Genomic DNA, 17256 nt, shown 5'->3' with positions numbered 1-17256 from the left:
CCTCTAACGTTAAACTTATGCCCTCTAGTTTTGGACTCTCCCACTCTGGGGAATAGATCTTGGCTATTCACTTTCTCCATACCCCTTATGATTTTATAAGCCTCTATAAGGTCAGCCCTCAATTTTTGATGCTCCAGAGAAAATACCCCCTATTTGGGTGGCACGGTGGCACAGTGGTTAGCACTGCTGCCTCGCAGCACCAGAGACCCGGGTTCAATTCCCGCCTCAGGCAACTGACTGTGTGGAGTTTGCACGTTCTCCCCGTGTCTTCGTGGGTTTCCTCCAGGTGCTCCGGTTTCCTCCCACAGTCCAAAGATGTGCAGGGTCAGGTGGATTGGCCATGCTACATTGTCCATAGTAATAGGTGCATTAGTTGAAGGGTGGTGGGTGACTCTTCGGAGGGTCGGTGTGGACTGGTTGGGCCGAAGGGCCTGTTTCCACACTGTAGGGAATCTAATCTAATCTATTTGGCCTCTCCCTATAACCCAAACCCGCCAACCCTAGCAATATGCTTGTGAATCTTTTCTGAACCCTTTCAAATTTTACAATATCTTTCCTATAGTGGTGATAATAGAGTTGAATGAGGTATTCAAAAAGTGTCTAACCAATGTCCTGTACAGCCACAGCATGACTTCCCAACTCCTATAATCAAAGCACTGACCAATAAAGGCAAGCATACCAAATGATGCCTTCACTATCCTGTCAACCTGAGATTCCATTTTTAAGGAACTAGAACCTATGTTCAGCAACACTCCCTAGGATCTTACCATTAAGTGTCGTAAGTCCTGATTTCCCTTTGCAAAATGCAGCATCTTGCACTTATCGAAATTAAACTCCATCTGCCACTCCTCTGCCTATCTGATCAAGATCCCACTGTAATCTGAGGTAACCTTCTTTGCTGTCCACTACGCCACCAATTTTGCAAACTTACTAACCATACCTCCTTCGTTTACATCAAAATCATTTATATAAATGTTCTGAATGAACATAATAGATTCCACAAATGATTCAGAACATATCAACAGGAGTTATGAATCCCCAATAGTGAAGCTATTTACCAGTTTGGTGGAGTAGGAAAAGTTAAGAGGGAAATGGACTGAATGCTGGCAAATGGGACTAGATTAATTTAGGATATTTGGTCAGCATGGACAAGTTGGAATGAAGGGTCTTTCCATGCTATACATTTCTATGACTCTAGCTTCCTCTCAAACTCTAATTTATCCCTTTGTATTAACCTTCTAACCATTCTCTGACATTCTTTAATAATTTGACTAAACATCTGACCTGCCACTTATTTTTCTGCAGTTATGTCCTTTATCCTGAAGTTTAAGCTCTCCTTAACTTTAGTTAGCCATAGATAGTAGATTCCCTCCTTCCCCCTTAGAATGTTTTCTTTCTCGTAGGGATATGCTTATCCTGAGTACTCTGACATTTCTTTAAATGTTGACCACTGTGTCTGTTGATCCATTCCTCTCCTGATATGTCAGCTAGCTCAGTTTTCATGCCCACACAGTTGCTCTTATTTAGGTTTAAATCACTAGGCTTAGACCCAATTTTCTCCCTTTGACACTGGATGAAAAATGTAATCTCATTGTGGCTACTGTTATCTAATGGTGTCTTAATCTGGAATCATTAATCCTGTCACATTTCACAATATGAAGTCTAAATTAACCTGATCTCTGATCTTGTTCATCCTGACCAACAATGGAAGTTAATTGTTTCCTGGCATATATGTCACTGGCTAGACCAGCACTTCCAATCCTAATTCCCTCAAACATGGTGGTAAGCTCCCTTCTTGACCTGTCGCAGACTTGCGGATGTTGGAAAATGTGGTGTAAAAATAGGAAGAGAGTTCCAGGAGTTTGACCCAGCAACACCTAAGTCTTAATGGTGAGTGGCTCGGAGTGGAACTTGCTGATGGCGGTGTTTCCATGGATCTGCAGCCCTTCTCCTTTATAGATGGTAGAATTTGCAGGTGCTGTCAAAGAAGCCTTGATGAGTTACCGCAGTGCATCTTGTAGATGTCGATCCTGTCTGGTCAGGCCATGCCTATGTCTTGTGATATGGAAAGTCGGAATCTATGTGGTCATGGTGTAAAGCTGCGTCTAATTTGGCTCCAGTTGTCACTGTGGTGGTTGTCTAATTGGAAAACATTGAGAACAGCTGTTACTGAGATTTGGAAAAGAGTCACACTGCTGCATTCGGTGTTGTGATGTTGTAGAGTTGACGTAACTTTACTCCAGGTGTAGGATTGTTGGCTGATGCTATTCCCTTACCCTGAAACTGTCTCCTGATGCATTTATTATTTCAGGATGTACGCTACCGCTCCTTTCAACTAGGCAAGAACACAGATCCAGATAAAGAAGACAGCACAGAGTTCAAAAAGGCTTTCACTGTTCATCTGGTACCAGACCCCACACTAATGTACCGCCTCCATCGCCGCTTCAGTGAAATTGAACTGGAGAAGACATACAAGGAAATCGAAGAGCTGCAGGTAATGTTGGGCTGGAAGGAGCTGAACGTAATAAGACCATAAGATATAGAGGCAGAATTAGGCTATTTAGCCCATCGGATCTGCTCTGACATTCAGTCATGACTGATAAGTCTCTCAACCCCATTGTCCTGCCTTCTCCCCATAACCTGTCTATCTCTGTCTTAAATGTACTCACAGACTTGGCCTCTACATTCTCCTGCAGCACATGGATTCACCACTGACTGAAGAAATTCCTCCACATCTCGATCCCTTCACACTGAGACTGTGCCCTCAGGTCCTAGTCTCTCTTACAAGTGAAGATATATTCTCCACAACCAATCTGTCCAGGCCTCTTAGTATTCTCTATGTTTAATCAGAGCGTCCCCCCCCCCCCACCTCAATTTTTCTACTCCATTGAGTAGAGACCCAGAATCCTCAACTGCTCCTCATGTGACAGGCGTTCATCTCCGGGAACATACTTGTGAACCTTCTTTGGGTCCCCTCCTTGGCCTGCACATTCCTCCTTAATGTTAGGCCAAAGCTTCGTTATCAGGGAGCCATTGACTCATGTATGTGACAAATAAACTGATTCTGTTTTTACTGCACAGAATTTCAGGACTGTTTATTGGTGTTTTAAGAATTAAAGTCCATAGATTCCATCTGCTTTACCACAAAATCCACTGTTACTCTTTATCTTCTCTTGTGTCTTTATTTCCTGGGCTACAGTTCTGCAAAAACCACCATTCCCTCACTCATCATGCTGTTCTGAAAGATTTAACAATTAGTCTCATTCTTCTCTGCAAATTTCTCCTTTTCAAGTATTTAGCCCATTGCCTTTTGAAAGTTCCTATTGAATCTTTTTCCACTGCCCTTTTAGGAAGAGTGTTTGAGAGCCCCACAACTTGCTGCAATCAAAGGAATTGATTTTCCCCACCTTGCAATTTTCCACCAATGACCTTAAATCTGTGCGCTCTGGATACTGAATAGAATGGATACACTGAATGGATTCAGCTGTGAATGGAAACACTCTAACTTGTCTACACCATTCTAGAGCCTTCTATTTCTTTGTGGTGTTCTCCAAGAGAAATGAGTGCATATACAAGGTGAACAAAAGTGTTGACCTTTAGAGCTTTTAATCAGCTTGTGTGCCTTCCAGGGAAGAAACATACAATAACAATTTCCTAAGATTGCATCACTACTTCCTGATTTGGCTGTTCGAATCATAGAGATGTACAGCATGGAAACAGACCCTTCGGTCCGACCCGTCCATGCCAACCAGATATCCCAACCCAATCCAGTCCCACCTGCCAGCACCCGGCCCATATCCCTCCAAACCCTTCCTATTCATATACTCATCCAAATGCCTCTTAAATGTTGCAATTGTACCAGCCTCCACCACTTCCTCTGGCAGCTTGTTCCATACCCGTACCACCCACTGTGTGAAAACGTTGCCCCTTAGGTCTCTTTTATATCTTTTCCCTCTCACCCTAAACCTATGCCCTCTAATTCTGGACTCCCCGAACCCAGGGAAAAGGCTTTGTCTATTTATCCTATCCATGCCCCTCATAATTTTGTAAACCTCTATAAGGTCACCCCTCAGCCTCCGACGCTCCAGGGAAAACAGCCCCAGCCTGTTCAGCCTCTCCCTGTAGCTCAAATCCTCTAATCCTGGCAACATCCTTGTAAATCTTTTCTGAACTCTTTCAAGTTTCAAAACATCTTTCCAATAGGAAGGTGACACAATATTCCAACAGTGGCCTAACCAATGTCCTGTACAGCCGCAACATGACCTCCCAACTCCTGTACTCAGTACTTTGACTAATAAAGGAAAGCATACCAAACGCCTTCTTCACTATCCTATCTACCTCCGACTCACTTTCAAGGAGCTATGAACCTGCACTCCAAGGTCTCTTTGTTCAGCAACACTCCCTAGGACCTTACCATTAAGTGTCTAAGTCCTGCTAAGATTTGCTTTCCCAAAATGCAGCACCTCGCATTTTTCTAAGTTAAACTCCATCTGCAACTTCTCAGCCCATTGGCCCATCTGATCAAGATCCTGTTATAATCTGAGGTAACCTTCTTCGCTGTCCACTACACCTCCAATTTTGGTGTCATCAGTAAACTTACCAGCTATACCTCTTATGCTCCCATCCAAATCATGCATATAAATGACGAAAAGTAAAGGACCCAGCACCGATCCTTGTGGCACTCCACTGGTCACAGGCCTCCAGTCTGAAGAACAACCCTCCACCACCACCCTCTGTCTTCTCCCTTTGAGCCAGTTCTGTATCCAAATGGCTCTTCTGTCGTCTTGTTTTATACAGTCCTTTTTGATACCATTCCCAGCATTCCCTTGATCCTGAGAGCTTTTTGCGCTTTCTCTCTTGTGCTGTCTCTCGCAAGTGCACTCTCCAATTTCTATCTATTCTCTCTGTCTGCAATGTGCTGACCTCTTTCTGTGCCGTCAATGCTAATCAATCTCTCCCTCTTGCTCTCCTACTCTTTGCCAGTCTTTCTCATTGAGTACAGGAGTTGGGAGATTATTTTGTGGCTGTACAGGACATTGGTTAGGCCATTTTTCAAATATTGTGTGCAATTCTGATCTCCATCTTATTGGAAGGATGTGTGAAACCTGAAAGGGTTCAGAAAAGATTTACAAGGATGTTGCCAGGGTTGGAGGGTTTGAGGTATAGGCAGAGGCTGAACAGGCTGGGGCTGATTTCCATGGAGCGTCAGAGGCTGAGGGGTGACCTTATTGAGATTCATAAAATCATGAGGGGCATAGATAGTGTGAATAGATTAAGTCTTTACCCTTGGGTCGGGGAGTCCAGAACTGGCGGGCATAGGTTTAGGGTGAGAGGGGAAAGATTTAAAAGGCACCAAAGGGGCACCGTTTTCATGCAGAGGGTGGTGCGTGTATGGAACGAGCTGCCAGAGGAAGTGGTGGAGGCTGGTACAATTGCAGCATTTAAAAGGCATCTGGATGGGTATATGAATAGGAAGGTTTTGGAGGGATATGGGCCGGGTGCTGGCAGGTGGGACTGGATTAGGTTGGGATATCTGGGCAGCATAGACGGGTTGGACTGATAGACATCTGTATACTCTATGCTAATCTCACTCTTATTTTCTGCGCCCTATGCTAATCTCTCTGTCTGTCTGTCTGTCTGTCTCTCTCTCTCACACACACCTTCTCTCTTTATCCTATATTAATCTCTCACTCTGTCTCACTGTTTGTCTGTCTGTCTCGTTCCCTGTCTCTGTCTCTGTGTCTGTCTCTCGGTGTCCTGTCCTAATCTTTATGTTTTGCAGGTGGAAATAAAGAACCTCAGTAAATTGACACCAGAGGGTGAGGCTGGAGCCTCCTGGCCAATCGGCATCAACCCACCTTTTAAACCTAAAACTCGCTTTGAGGTTATCAACTGGGACTATTTCACAGAGGAGCAGATTTACTCGTGTGTCGAAGGCACTCCGAAGTGTGAGCTCCGCGGCATCAATAAGGCAGACATAAGCGACATCATTGAGACTGCAGTTCAGCAGCTCAACGAGAAGTACCAGCCCCTGCTACGTTTTCGCAAGAGGCAGCTTCTCAATGGCTACCGGCGTTTTGACCCAACTCGGGGAATGGAATACACACTGGACCTAATGCTGGAAGCCCACACCCAGAAAGGTTACAGCCGGACCATTGCCAAGCGGGTCAGTCTACTGAGGCCTCTCAGCAATGTGGAGATCATCCCCATGCCATATGTGACCGAGGCCACCCGGGTTCAAGTCATCCTACCCCTCACCGTGCATGAGGAAGGCTATGTGGGCAATTTCCTGGATGCCTACTCCATGAATGCCCTGGACATGCATGACAACATGTTACTGACCTTCCTCTTCATCTATGACCCCTTTGATGCCCAGCGCGTCAGTCAGAATGATGTGTTTGCGGGGGTGAAGTCCGCCATAGCTGAGATTGAAAAGCGTTACTCTGATGTGAAAATCCCATGGATTAGTGTCAAGACGGATGTTCCTTCCCAGGTGAAGATCATGGACATTATCTCCAAGAAGCACCCCGTGGACACTTTGTTCTTCATCGCCAGCGTCTGGACTGAGATCAACGGTGAGTTTCTTAACCGCTGCCGCATGAACACCATAAACAACTGGCAGGTCTTCTTTCCCATCCACTTCCAAGAGTATAATCCTGCTGTCGTCTACCGGGAGCAGCAGACCCCCTCCTCTGCCGAGTTCCTGAAGGATGGCCATTTTGACCGCCGGGTCTTTAGTGAGTCCTGCTTCTTCAACTCTGACTACATGGCAGCTCGGACCAAGATGGCTGCCGACATCCTGGACAATGACGAAATGCTCGAGAGTATGGAGGTGTACGATGTGTTCATCAAGTATTCGAGCCTGCACGTCTTCCGGCCCGTGGAACCAGGCCTGGTGCAGAAGTACACCCACCGCACGTGTAACCCCCGGCTGAGTGAGGAGGTCTACCACCGCTGTGTGCTCAGCAACCTGGAAGGGCTGGCATCACGCTCCCAGCTGGCCTTGGCCATATTTGAGCAAGAACAAGCCAACAGCACTTAGATTTGATTGTAGCAAGAAGTATTTTGGTAATCATACACAGGATTTGATGTGGAGAACTGTTGGCTGTAGCCCATTAGAGTCTCTGGAATCTCCATTTAAATCTACTCCCCTTCATGTAAAGGGTAGGGGTAATCTGGTACTCTTCCCACCCCTAAGACCCCACACCAAAGCAAACAATTGAGGCTAGGGATCAATCCCCATAATTTAAAATCTAAGATCAACAAATTTAAACAAACTTAATTAAAGTTTATGCAGTTGCCTTCTAGTTATGTCAGTTTTGTTTTAATCCGTGACTTGTAACATTAGTGGAACAGACATTCCCTAAGGCTGCTAGGTGGCCACATTAAATTCAGAATCGAAGTCAATGTGGGGCTTATTTCAAGGTTTGCAATAAGCCTTTCCACCATTGCTAGGCAGATGTGGATACTGTCACTGAACTGCCTATTGCATAAATGTTGCCTGTCATCCAATGCTGGCTTGCTTATTTAAAGTTAATGTATATAACTAGAGGATTTCATTACACCATAAAGGTCAGCCATGATCCCATTGAATGTTGGGATAGTTTCCTAGCTCGAAGATCGCTGCTGATCTGAAAGATTTGGAATTTTGGATGATTATAATCCAGCAAGGAATTACTAGCTGTTCTCCGTTCTTTCCTTATTTCCCATCTGCACACTTCCTGAGCCCAAATTCAGCCTGATCTGCCTGTTTTTGCTTTTAGTAGTATCTTCAGGCTCACTGTAGTGCTGCATCATGGCCTTTCCCTATTGCTGTTCTCAGCATCTGAATAGTTTGGAACTGAACAGGAGCTGCTGCATTCTCCAGTCCTAGCGTTTCTCAATTTGAGCAAAGGCATTCTCCAGGAAAACACCTAGCATTAACCGGAGGGAAGATTTAGTCAGACCATTTGACAGATTCCCCCTACTGATTCAGCTATTCTGCAAACTGTCTGATTTTCAACATAAAGATCAGCCATCATTTTACATTCCATGAGAGCTTTAACAGGAGCACCTGACAGGAAGAGGTCATTCGGCATAGTCACTCAGTGGTTAGAGCTGCTGCCTTGCAGCGCTAGCCTTGGGAAACTATCTGTGTGGCTTTCCTGCAGATGCTCTGGTTTCTTCCCGTGGTCCAAACATATGCAGGCTAGGTGAATTAGTCATCAGAAATACAGGGTTGCAGGAATATGGTAGGGGGGTGTGTCTAGGTGGATACTGTTTGCAGCTTCGGTATTGACTCGATGGGCCGAATGGTCTGCTTCCACGCCAGAGGGATGTATGATTCAGCCCATCCAGACCTCTAGCATACTCTCTCCATTCTTTAGTCACAGAGACTACTCATCCATTTGATTTCCTTGAGGAGAGTTCTGAGCTTTCAGTGGGATGCAGAACATTAACCGTTGTAACTGGAACACTTCCCTGCATTAGTCACCCTTGTTAGTGCTGAGCACTCCCCATTGGTGAGATGTATAGAATATTGTAACATGGAACTAGGTCTCTTAACCCAGCAACAACATAAAGCTCCTGTAGTTTTGAAGAAGAGTCAGATTCAAAACATTCACTGTTTTTCTCTCTGCACAGATGCCACCAGACCTGCTGAGTTTCTCCAGTGTTCTGTTTTTATCAGATTTCCAGCATCTGCAGTTCTTTGTAAAACTTCTGACCTTGTCCAATCCTGTAAAACAGACAATACCACGCGTGGTTTCTAGCTTTGACTTCTTAGAACAGTTGAATTGAATTGATTGTCATGTGTACCGAGGCAGATCAGAGTTAAGGAGCATAAATAAGTAAATAATAGGTAAACAGTGGCAAGAACAAAAACACAGGTACAAACTTATTTGTTTGTTTAGTTTTAGTTGCCGGAGAATGTGGCCCACTTTGCTGACCTACACTCGCCCCACAGCCAGGAGACCCCAGTACTACCTATGTCTCGACGCTGAGAATCCCAGCTCTGGGCATACCATGCTGCTGCAGCAGCAACCACCTCACCAACTCCAGAACTCTCCACCTACTGCAACTAGGCGTCCCTGGCTCCTCTGTCAGACCAGGCCTCTGCACCCCCATCTCGCCAAGAGTCCTGCTCTGGCTGACCTCCTGCGAGATGTCACCTTCTAGTGCCACCATCTTAAACTTTGGCTGCCTCCAGTCGCTGTGAGAAGCCATGTCCCCCACTGTCGGGAGGAGCTACCATTCCGTACAGGGGCCCACTCCAGCTGACACGATTTCACCAGTTAACCCACCACGAAAGGCTCCAAAGGAAAGAAAAAGGAAAACAAAAGAGAACTCAAGAGAAAGGAGGAGAAAAAAAAGGTTTGCAGGAGTGGCTGAGCCCACACACAGCCTGGGCTCCATTCCATTTTGAGAATATGAGGTGCATGTTGGTTTCATCCCAGTTTCCTGTTCACTATTCAAGAGACAACAGCATATGTTGGGACCTCCCGATCTCTGTTGCTCTTGCCGGCTGTATGGAAGTTCCAAGGGTTGAATCCTGGCCATGGTTGAGATACTGTGATTGTCATTGACTTCCTGGGAGGGGAGCAGAGAATCAAACATTCCTGATCATTCTGGTACTATATTGTGTAGTCAGCTAAACCCATGTGTATAGACATTCAGTCAGGACAGTATGACTTGATTATTATTCTCTGTGCTAATGCCCTGTCAACACTTAATCATGTAATCTCTCATGTAAACCTTCAGAACTTCCTGGCATCTGTCAGATTCATTACATGGCCACTGGAACTTGAACCCACAAGTTCCTTTCGAGGTGGTGGGAGAAGTTTGGAGGGAGGTGAAGGCTGAAGGCTTACTCTTTCTCCTCCCAAAGTTATTTTGAGTATGGGATTCATTCTGGTTTGATTTGTACCTTGTTCCATACATCATCACTCCACTCTAGCGCTGGGGTACTATAGGGAGCATCTCCCACCTGTTGATATGTTACATGTTAATGTATTGTTCTTTATTTCAGATGATTCCCACAGTTTTCACATGAGTATTATGCAAAGTGCTCTCCAGACACATTGCAGGTCTGGCAGCGCAGAAGCTTTAACTTCCCAGATTATGAAGATTCATCCAAATCTCTATCCCATTCAGTATTACTATTTAAATGTTGGTGCCGCACTGTCGGAGGGTCAGTGCTGAGGGAGCGCCGCACTGTCAGAGGGTCAGTGCTGAGGGAGTGGGCACTGTCGGAGGGTCAGTGCTGAGGGAGTGTCGCACTGTCGGAGGGTCAGTGCTGAGGGAGCGGGCACTGTCGGAGGGTCAGTGCTGAGGGAGCGGGCACTGTCGGAGGGTCAGTGCTGAGGGAGCGCCGCACTGTCGGAGGGTCAGTGCTGAGGGAGTGGGCACTGTCGGAGGGTCAGTGCTGAGGGAGTGCCGCACTGTCGGAGGGTCAGTGCTGAGGGAGCGGGCACTGTCGGAGGGTCAGTGCTGAGGGAGCGCCGCACTGTCGGAGGGTCAGTGCTGAGGGAGTGGGCACTGTCGGAGGGTCAGTGCTGAGGGAGCGGGCACTGTCGGAGGGTCAGTGCTGAGGGAGCGGGCACTGTCGGAGGGTCAGTGCTGAGGGAGCGCCGCACTGTCGGAGGGTCAGTGCTGAGGGAGCGCCGCACTGTCGGAGGGTCAGTGCTGAGGGAGCGGGCACTGTCGGAGGGTCAGTGCTGAGGGAGCGGGCACTGTCGGAGGGTCAGTGCTGAGGGAGCGCCGCACTGTCGGAGGGTCAGTGCTGAGGGAGCGCCGCACTGTCGGAGGGTCAGTGCTGAGGGAGCGCCGCACTGTCGGAGGGTCAGTGCTGAGGGAGCGCCGCACTGTCGGAGGGTCAGCGCTGAGGGAGTGGGCACTGTCGGAGGGTCAGCGCTGAGGGAGTGGGCACTGTCGGAGGGTCAGCGCTGAGGGAGCGCCGCACTGTCGGAGGGTCAGCGCTGAGGGAGCGCCGCACTGTCGGAGGGTCAGCGCTGAGGGAGCGCCGCACTGTCAGAGGGTCAGCGCTGAGGGAGCGCCGCACTGTCGGAGGGTCAGCGCTGAGGGAGCGCCGCACTGTCGGAGGGTCAGCGCTGAGGGAGCGCCGCACTGTCGGAGGGTCAGCGCTGAGGGAGCGCCGCACTGTCGGAGGGTCAGCGCTGAGGGAGCGCCGCACTGTCGGAAGGTCAGCGCTGAGGGAGCGCCGCACTGTCGGAGGGTCAGCGCTGAGGGAGCGCCGCACTGTCGGAGGGTCAGCGCTGAGGGAGCGCCGCACTGTCGGAGGGTCAGCGCTGAGGGAGCGCCGCACTGTCGGAGGGTCGTTGCTGAGGGGGCGCCGCACTGTCAGAGGGTCAGCGCTGAGGGAGTGGGCACTGTCAGAGGGTCAATGCTGAGGGAGCGCCGCACTGTCAGAGGGTCAGTGCTGAGGGAGTGGGCACTGTCGGAGGGTCAGTGCTGAGGGAGCGCCGCACTGTCGGAGGGTCAGTGCTGAGGGAGCGCCGCACTGTCGGAGGGTCAGTGCTGAGGGAGCGCCGCACTGTCGGAGGGTCAGTGCTGAGGGAGCGCCGCACTGTCGGAGGGTCAGTGCTGAGGGAGCGCCGCACTGTCGGAGGGTCAGTGCTGAGGGAGCACTTTGTATTTAAAGGAAGAGAACAAGAATTCCGGCATCATTGTCAACCTTTATTCCTCTGTTACAATCAGTATTATTTTTCCTTTGTTTCATTGTTGTTTTGGGAGGGTCTGTGTGTAAACAGCTTGCCACATATACCTGCGTAACAATGGCTTTGAGAATAATTCTAGTCTGTGAAATGTTTTAGGAATTTCTTGCTGTAATCCTAGTGGTAAAACTGCTGCCTGTAAGCAATGTATTGCACTTGTCAGAATGCCTTGGCCCCTTTAGTGAAGGACTGTATTTAGGGCCCTCCAAAGGCACTCTCTGACACTGTCTTAAATGCTGTAACTTTACATTGTAACTCTCTGTTCTAAACACAGCTGCTGTTTCATGATACCACGTTATGAGCTGTTGGTGTTTGATTGCTGAATGGGACTAAGCTATAGAAACATCACATTACTCATGACTTCTCATATTTTGCTAATTTCCAATGCCATCTCAACAAGTTGACTGTTAACAATGATCATCTGAAACTCTTTTCTCTGATTCTTTTCCTCATCTCTCATGCAGCCAAACTCCTATGAAAGACAGCTATAGCTCGTATTTATATTTTGCTTTAAAGGAATGAAGCATCAGCGTGATTCTCAGAGGGTTAAAAATACATTATGTACAGCTGCACGATTATCACCAAAACTGCACTAATGCCACCTACACTAATGAAGATAGTGCATGTCCAGGATCTATATAGTGGCATCAACCATGCTACCCTCATCTCCACACTTGCTGACCTTGAAAAATTCACTTGTATTTGTTCAGCATGATCTCTGTCTGATAAAGCCGTACTGATGATCCCTGATCAAACCTCGTGTCTTCAGGTGGAGATTAATTCTCTCCCTCAGAATTTTCCCTTGTAGTTTCACTCACTGATGTGAGACTCAATGGTCTACAGTTCCCTGGTTTATTTCTTCTGTTGTTCTTGAAAAGTGGAACTGCGTAACTCCCAGTCCTTTGACATCTTCCCTGTGGCCAGAGAGGAATTAAACATTTGGGTCAGGGCTCCTATAATTTCCTTCCTCATTTTCCACAGCAGACTGGGATGCAACTCATCCTGACTCTGGGAATTTGTTCACTTTTCACCCTATGACAACCACAAATACCTCCTCACTACTGCTGTCAAACTGTTCCAAGAGCTTGACAATCCCTCTTCCTGAACTTTGTATCTACACGTTCCTCCTCCTCCTTAGTGATGACATGTATGAAATACTCATTTAACACCGTACCAATAACCTCCAGGTCCACACCCAGATTGCCCCTTTGGTCTATAATGGATTGTATTTTTCTGGGTATGAAAGAAATGTATTACTTCAGGACAGATCTGCTCTGACAAACTCCATACCATTTCCCTGTGTGCAGGATTATGACTGAAGGCTTCCAGAAGTACTTGGCACCACTTCATCATGTGCCCTGTTACATCTGACCTGTCAGTTGACTTGCTGAGCAAAGTGCATGCTGCATATATCAAAGAGGGAGCGACGTTTGTGCAGAAGAACCCTCATGCTCTTGTCTGAGATGGCTAATGCTGCAATGTGTGTCACCGCAAACCAGCGAGAAGGACCCAGGTTTCCATTCTGCTATTGCCCCTTCTCAAACTGCTAAATTAACTGGAGAGCCTTACCAACGTGTTCCTCAGTGCTATCCACTTCTTTGGAATGTGTGTTCCTCCAAACGGTGAGCATACACAGTCTTTTTGACCCAAAGAAGGATTTAAATTAGAATTTCCCTCCTCTGACTAGCCATGCCTGGGCAGGGTACGAGAGATTTCCCTCTGCCCACAATTCCAAATAGAATGACAAATGCAGTCAGGTTTGGGAATTGGATTGGGAGAGTTTATATGAGGCACTGACTGCAAGACCATCTCAACTCTACATCATTCCAGGGCTTACAGCCTGGAGCTGAGTGGTCCTGGTGGAATCATCATCAACATGTAATTGTGCTACTAACGGTATAGGGAAGTAGTGCAGAATAACGGAACAACAGGGCATTAGAACCGTACTTTATACTAGTTTTCAAAGAACTGGTTGCTATAGAATAATGGAGAAAGGAGCTTTGGGGTGTTGCAAAACACCTGACAGCAAATGAAACATTTTGAAGTGTAAGATTAAGTTCCTACTGGATAATTAGAGAACGACGCTGGTGGTGATTTAACCTGAGGGTTACCATGCCTGAGATGAGGGGAAAGGTTGAGAAGGAGAGTCCTTCATGCTAACCTCAGTTGGTGCAGGAATTGAACCCATGCTGTTAGCATCACTGTACTTTAAACCAGTCATCTAGCCAATTAAGGTAACCATAGTTACCATTGTAATGAAGAAACTGAGACAACCAGTTTACTCAAAGCAAGCTCCCAGTGTGATACTGAGGGCCAATTATTGACTACAATGGCAGGGATAACTTTATTGTTTAACTTTGAAATTGTTTTATGGGATCACTTCTATTCACTTGTGAAAGTAGACCAGACACATTGACACATCCAAAGGTTGGAATGTTCAACAGTGCAGCACTCCCTTAAAACTACACTGGAGCATCACACTAGATTCTTGTGCTCAAATCTTTGGAATGGTATTTGAACTCATAAACGTTCAGACGAAAAGCTGTATCTGGTTAACTGAAGAGAATTGGAAGTTAGATCAATACCACCTCAAGGAGACAAGGTACAAGAATCTGATCATTTATGTCTGGGGGTCCAATAATAATTTAACAAGTAGCAGACGTTCCCAGCTGTAATTTTCAAAATGTCTGTGGTAAGATGATTTCTGTGAACTGCAGGCCAACACTGGAAAAAGCAGGAATGGGCGTGGAAATTATAGACTGGTTATATGGGATGGTTCCTAAACACTGGGATAAACTTGAATTAATCAGGGCCAGTCAGCAGGGATATCTGAAATGGCAGCTCATGCTAAACCAACGATTGAATTTGTCAAGAGGGTAAAAATAGAAATGCAATGGATGTGGTTTATCTATAATTTTAAAGGTGATCGTTAAAGTACCATTTGGGGCAAAGGCATTTTTTAAAAATCATTCCCAGGATGCAGGCATTGCTGGCTATTACTGCCCATCTCTGATTGCCCAGAGAGCAGTGACGTTTCAACCTTTACCGGGGGTCTGAAGTCACGTGCAGGCCAGACTTCCCTGAAGGACGTTAGTGAACAAGATGGGGTTTTTATGACAATCAGCATCATCAGACTCTTAATTCCAGATTCTGTGTAAAACTGAATTCCCCTACCTACCGTGGCAGGAATCTGAACCCCGATTCCCCAGAACACTACCTGGTTCTTTTCATCTTAGTCTAATGATGGTACCACTAAGCCAATCACCTCCCTTCTTCGGCAAGTGAAATTCATTCCAATAAAGTAGTTGAAGTTTCCTCAGTAAATGTTTCTAGAGCTGGGATAGGTAATTGTTTTGAACAGTAAAGGAATTAAGGGTTATTGTGAGATGCTGGGTAATTGGGGTTCAGCCTATGAAAAGATGAGCCATGATCTTATTGAATGGCAGAATGGGCTCGAAAGGCCCAGATGGTCTGCTCCTGGTTCTTAAGTTAAGGCCAAGCTAACTAGGGTGATGTTTAGAGTGTATAAAGTGCAGTGTGGGGAGTTAATGTATGGAGTGAAAAACTGAATAATGCTCCCCAGTTATCTGTGTTGAGATAACATTGTTCATGCACTTATGAATGATTTCCATTTGAGGAAGTTGTGATAAAATTTGCTCAAGATCCCAGATTAAATTGTGGTGGACTTCAGGAAGAGCTAGTCAAGACTAGGTGGAGGGCAGCAAGGACAATTCAATTCAGAACCCCCTGAGGTAATACATTAGGGACTGCTGTCCTTGATTCTGAGTATAAGGGGGAAAGTGGTCACCATATGTATCTGCATCATCCACATCTATAAACATTGGTGAGTTGTCAGTCGCCAGGAAACTTCTCGTGTTAAATCACTCAGAATCTAGGCTTGTTTGGCAGCATGTCACCAGTATCATGGAAAGGTCACTTGGTTAAGAGTTTGAACCTATAAAGGGTTAGAAGAGGAGTAATTTGATCAGTTATAACTGCAGTTAAACAGGTAGACAACTGATCAAATTATCATTCCTTGGCCAGACAGGACCTACCTTTTTCAAAGGTGTTGACTTGTCAGGTTAATTGCTGTCCATTGAGAAGGTTTTGTTCCATCTTTTTGTCAGTTACAGCAGAAAATGAAGTGGAGATTCCTCAGTTTTGATCTTGGGACAGTTGACTGATATACCTGGGCTGGACATCACTCCAGCCATTTACCAATTCCTATACTTCCTGTTGTGTGACACCTGTAATCTCTAATCTCGCTTGCCTTCTCCTTCAGTGACTGTGTCTGATACTGACTTATCCCAAGTGGATTCCAACTGAAATTCCATCCCTCATGTTTCAAATCCATCCAGATTTACAAGTTGCTGCAAGTTCCTCAGACAGCTGCTTCCCCTCATCCTGAGAACCACACTGAATGCCAGATGTAAACTCTCACCCTGACCAACATCACTGCCTCACTATATCTCAAAACTGACCCAATTCCCAGGTCTTCTTATTCTGTATCTCCTCTAAAGCCTCAACACGAAACTTTCTCTCCCCTTTCCAGATGTTGAGGAATGCAAATCCATGGGTATCAGTGCTTCTCCTGATCCTTCCTCCCATCCCACCCCCCTGAGCCCATTCTCCTCCCAGTCACAACTCTCATCACACATTCACTATATCCTCTGGCCTTGACTTCCTGATGAATAATCTGTGTTCAGCAAAGGACTCCTTAAGGCCTTAGACCTAGGAGCAGAAGTAGGCCATTCAACCCAAGTCTGCTGTGCCATTCAATGGTTGATCTGATCATCATCAACTCCACTTTCCACCTTTTCCCTGATGTGGAGGTGCTGCTATTAGACTGGGGTAGATAAGGTCAGAAGTCAGATGACACCAGGTTACAATCCAACAGGTTTATTTGAAATCACAACCTTTTGGAGCGCTGCTCCTTCATCAGGAGAAATGCTTTCTAAGCTCAATCTCCTAATCTTTCCTTGTGTCTAAAATCCTTCATTTCTAGTATCATTTCAGTAATTTACTTTGAACTCTCCTTAATATCCCTCCTTAACTTAGGTGAATGGAACTAAACATAATTCTCCAAATGTGATCTGGCCAATGATTTGTAGTGGTGTAGCATAATACCCTTGCTTTTATACTCTGTCTCTTTATAAACCCAAGGATCGAATATGCCTTCTTAATAACTATTTCAATTTGCCTGGCCACCGACAGAGAATCATGCATGTGAACCCTCAACGTCTTATAATTCTGTCACTTTCATCTCTGTGCCCACTTTTTTGAACAGGAGTCCTCTTCCTGCCACACAGACCCTTTCACCCATCTCCAACCTCCCCCCTCCCTCTGGCCTCTTACATGCCCTTGATCTCTTTCATTGTGATCTGTCAGCATCACATCAGCCACTTGTATTTCTCTGAACCTATTTCCTTGACTCATTTCTCCCCTCATCCAGTGTCGTCCCTTCAACATTCGTGGTTCTGACAACTCATGGCGTTTCCACTTAGCTGCCCTGACCACCGTGTCTTCTTGATCAAGATAATCTCAT

General features: G+C 46.3%; 1 protein-coding gene across 1 annotated transcript in view; it reads left to right on the top strand.

Moving 5' to 3' along the window:
- The window catches only part of LOC122548798 (chondroitin polymerizing factor 2, non-catalytic subunit), a 33241-nt gene extending 21240 nt beyond the window's left edge, over positions 1–12001 (top strand). Inside the window, exons 3-4 of the mRNA XM_043687573.2 lie at positions 2312–2494; positions 5783–12001. Coding sequence (XP_043543508.1) covers positions 2312–2494; positions 5783–7042 — 1443 coding nt within the window. The 3' untranslated portion in view covers positions 7043–12001. The remainder of the gene's footprint in view (positions 1–2311; positions 2495–5782) is intronic.
- The last annotated feature ends 5255 nt before the right edge of the window (positions 12002–17256 follow it).

This window comes from Chiloscyllium plagiosum, unplaced genomic scaffold (genome assembly GCF_037043375.1).
Source record: "Chiloscyllium plagiosum isolate Xiang-an unplaced genomic scaffold, Cpla_swu_hap1 HiC_scaffold_4, whole genome shotgun sequence".
Lineage (NCBI taxonomy): Eukaryota > Metazoa > Chordata > Chondrichthyes > Orectolobiformes > Hemiscylliidae > Chiloscyllium > Chiloscyllium plagiosum.
Note: the sequence above shows the minus strand (reverse complement) of the source record. Positions and strands in the feature narration are given on the sequence as shown.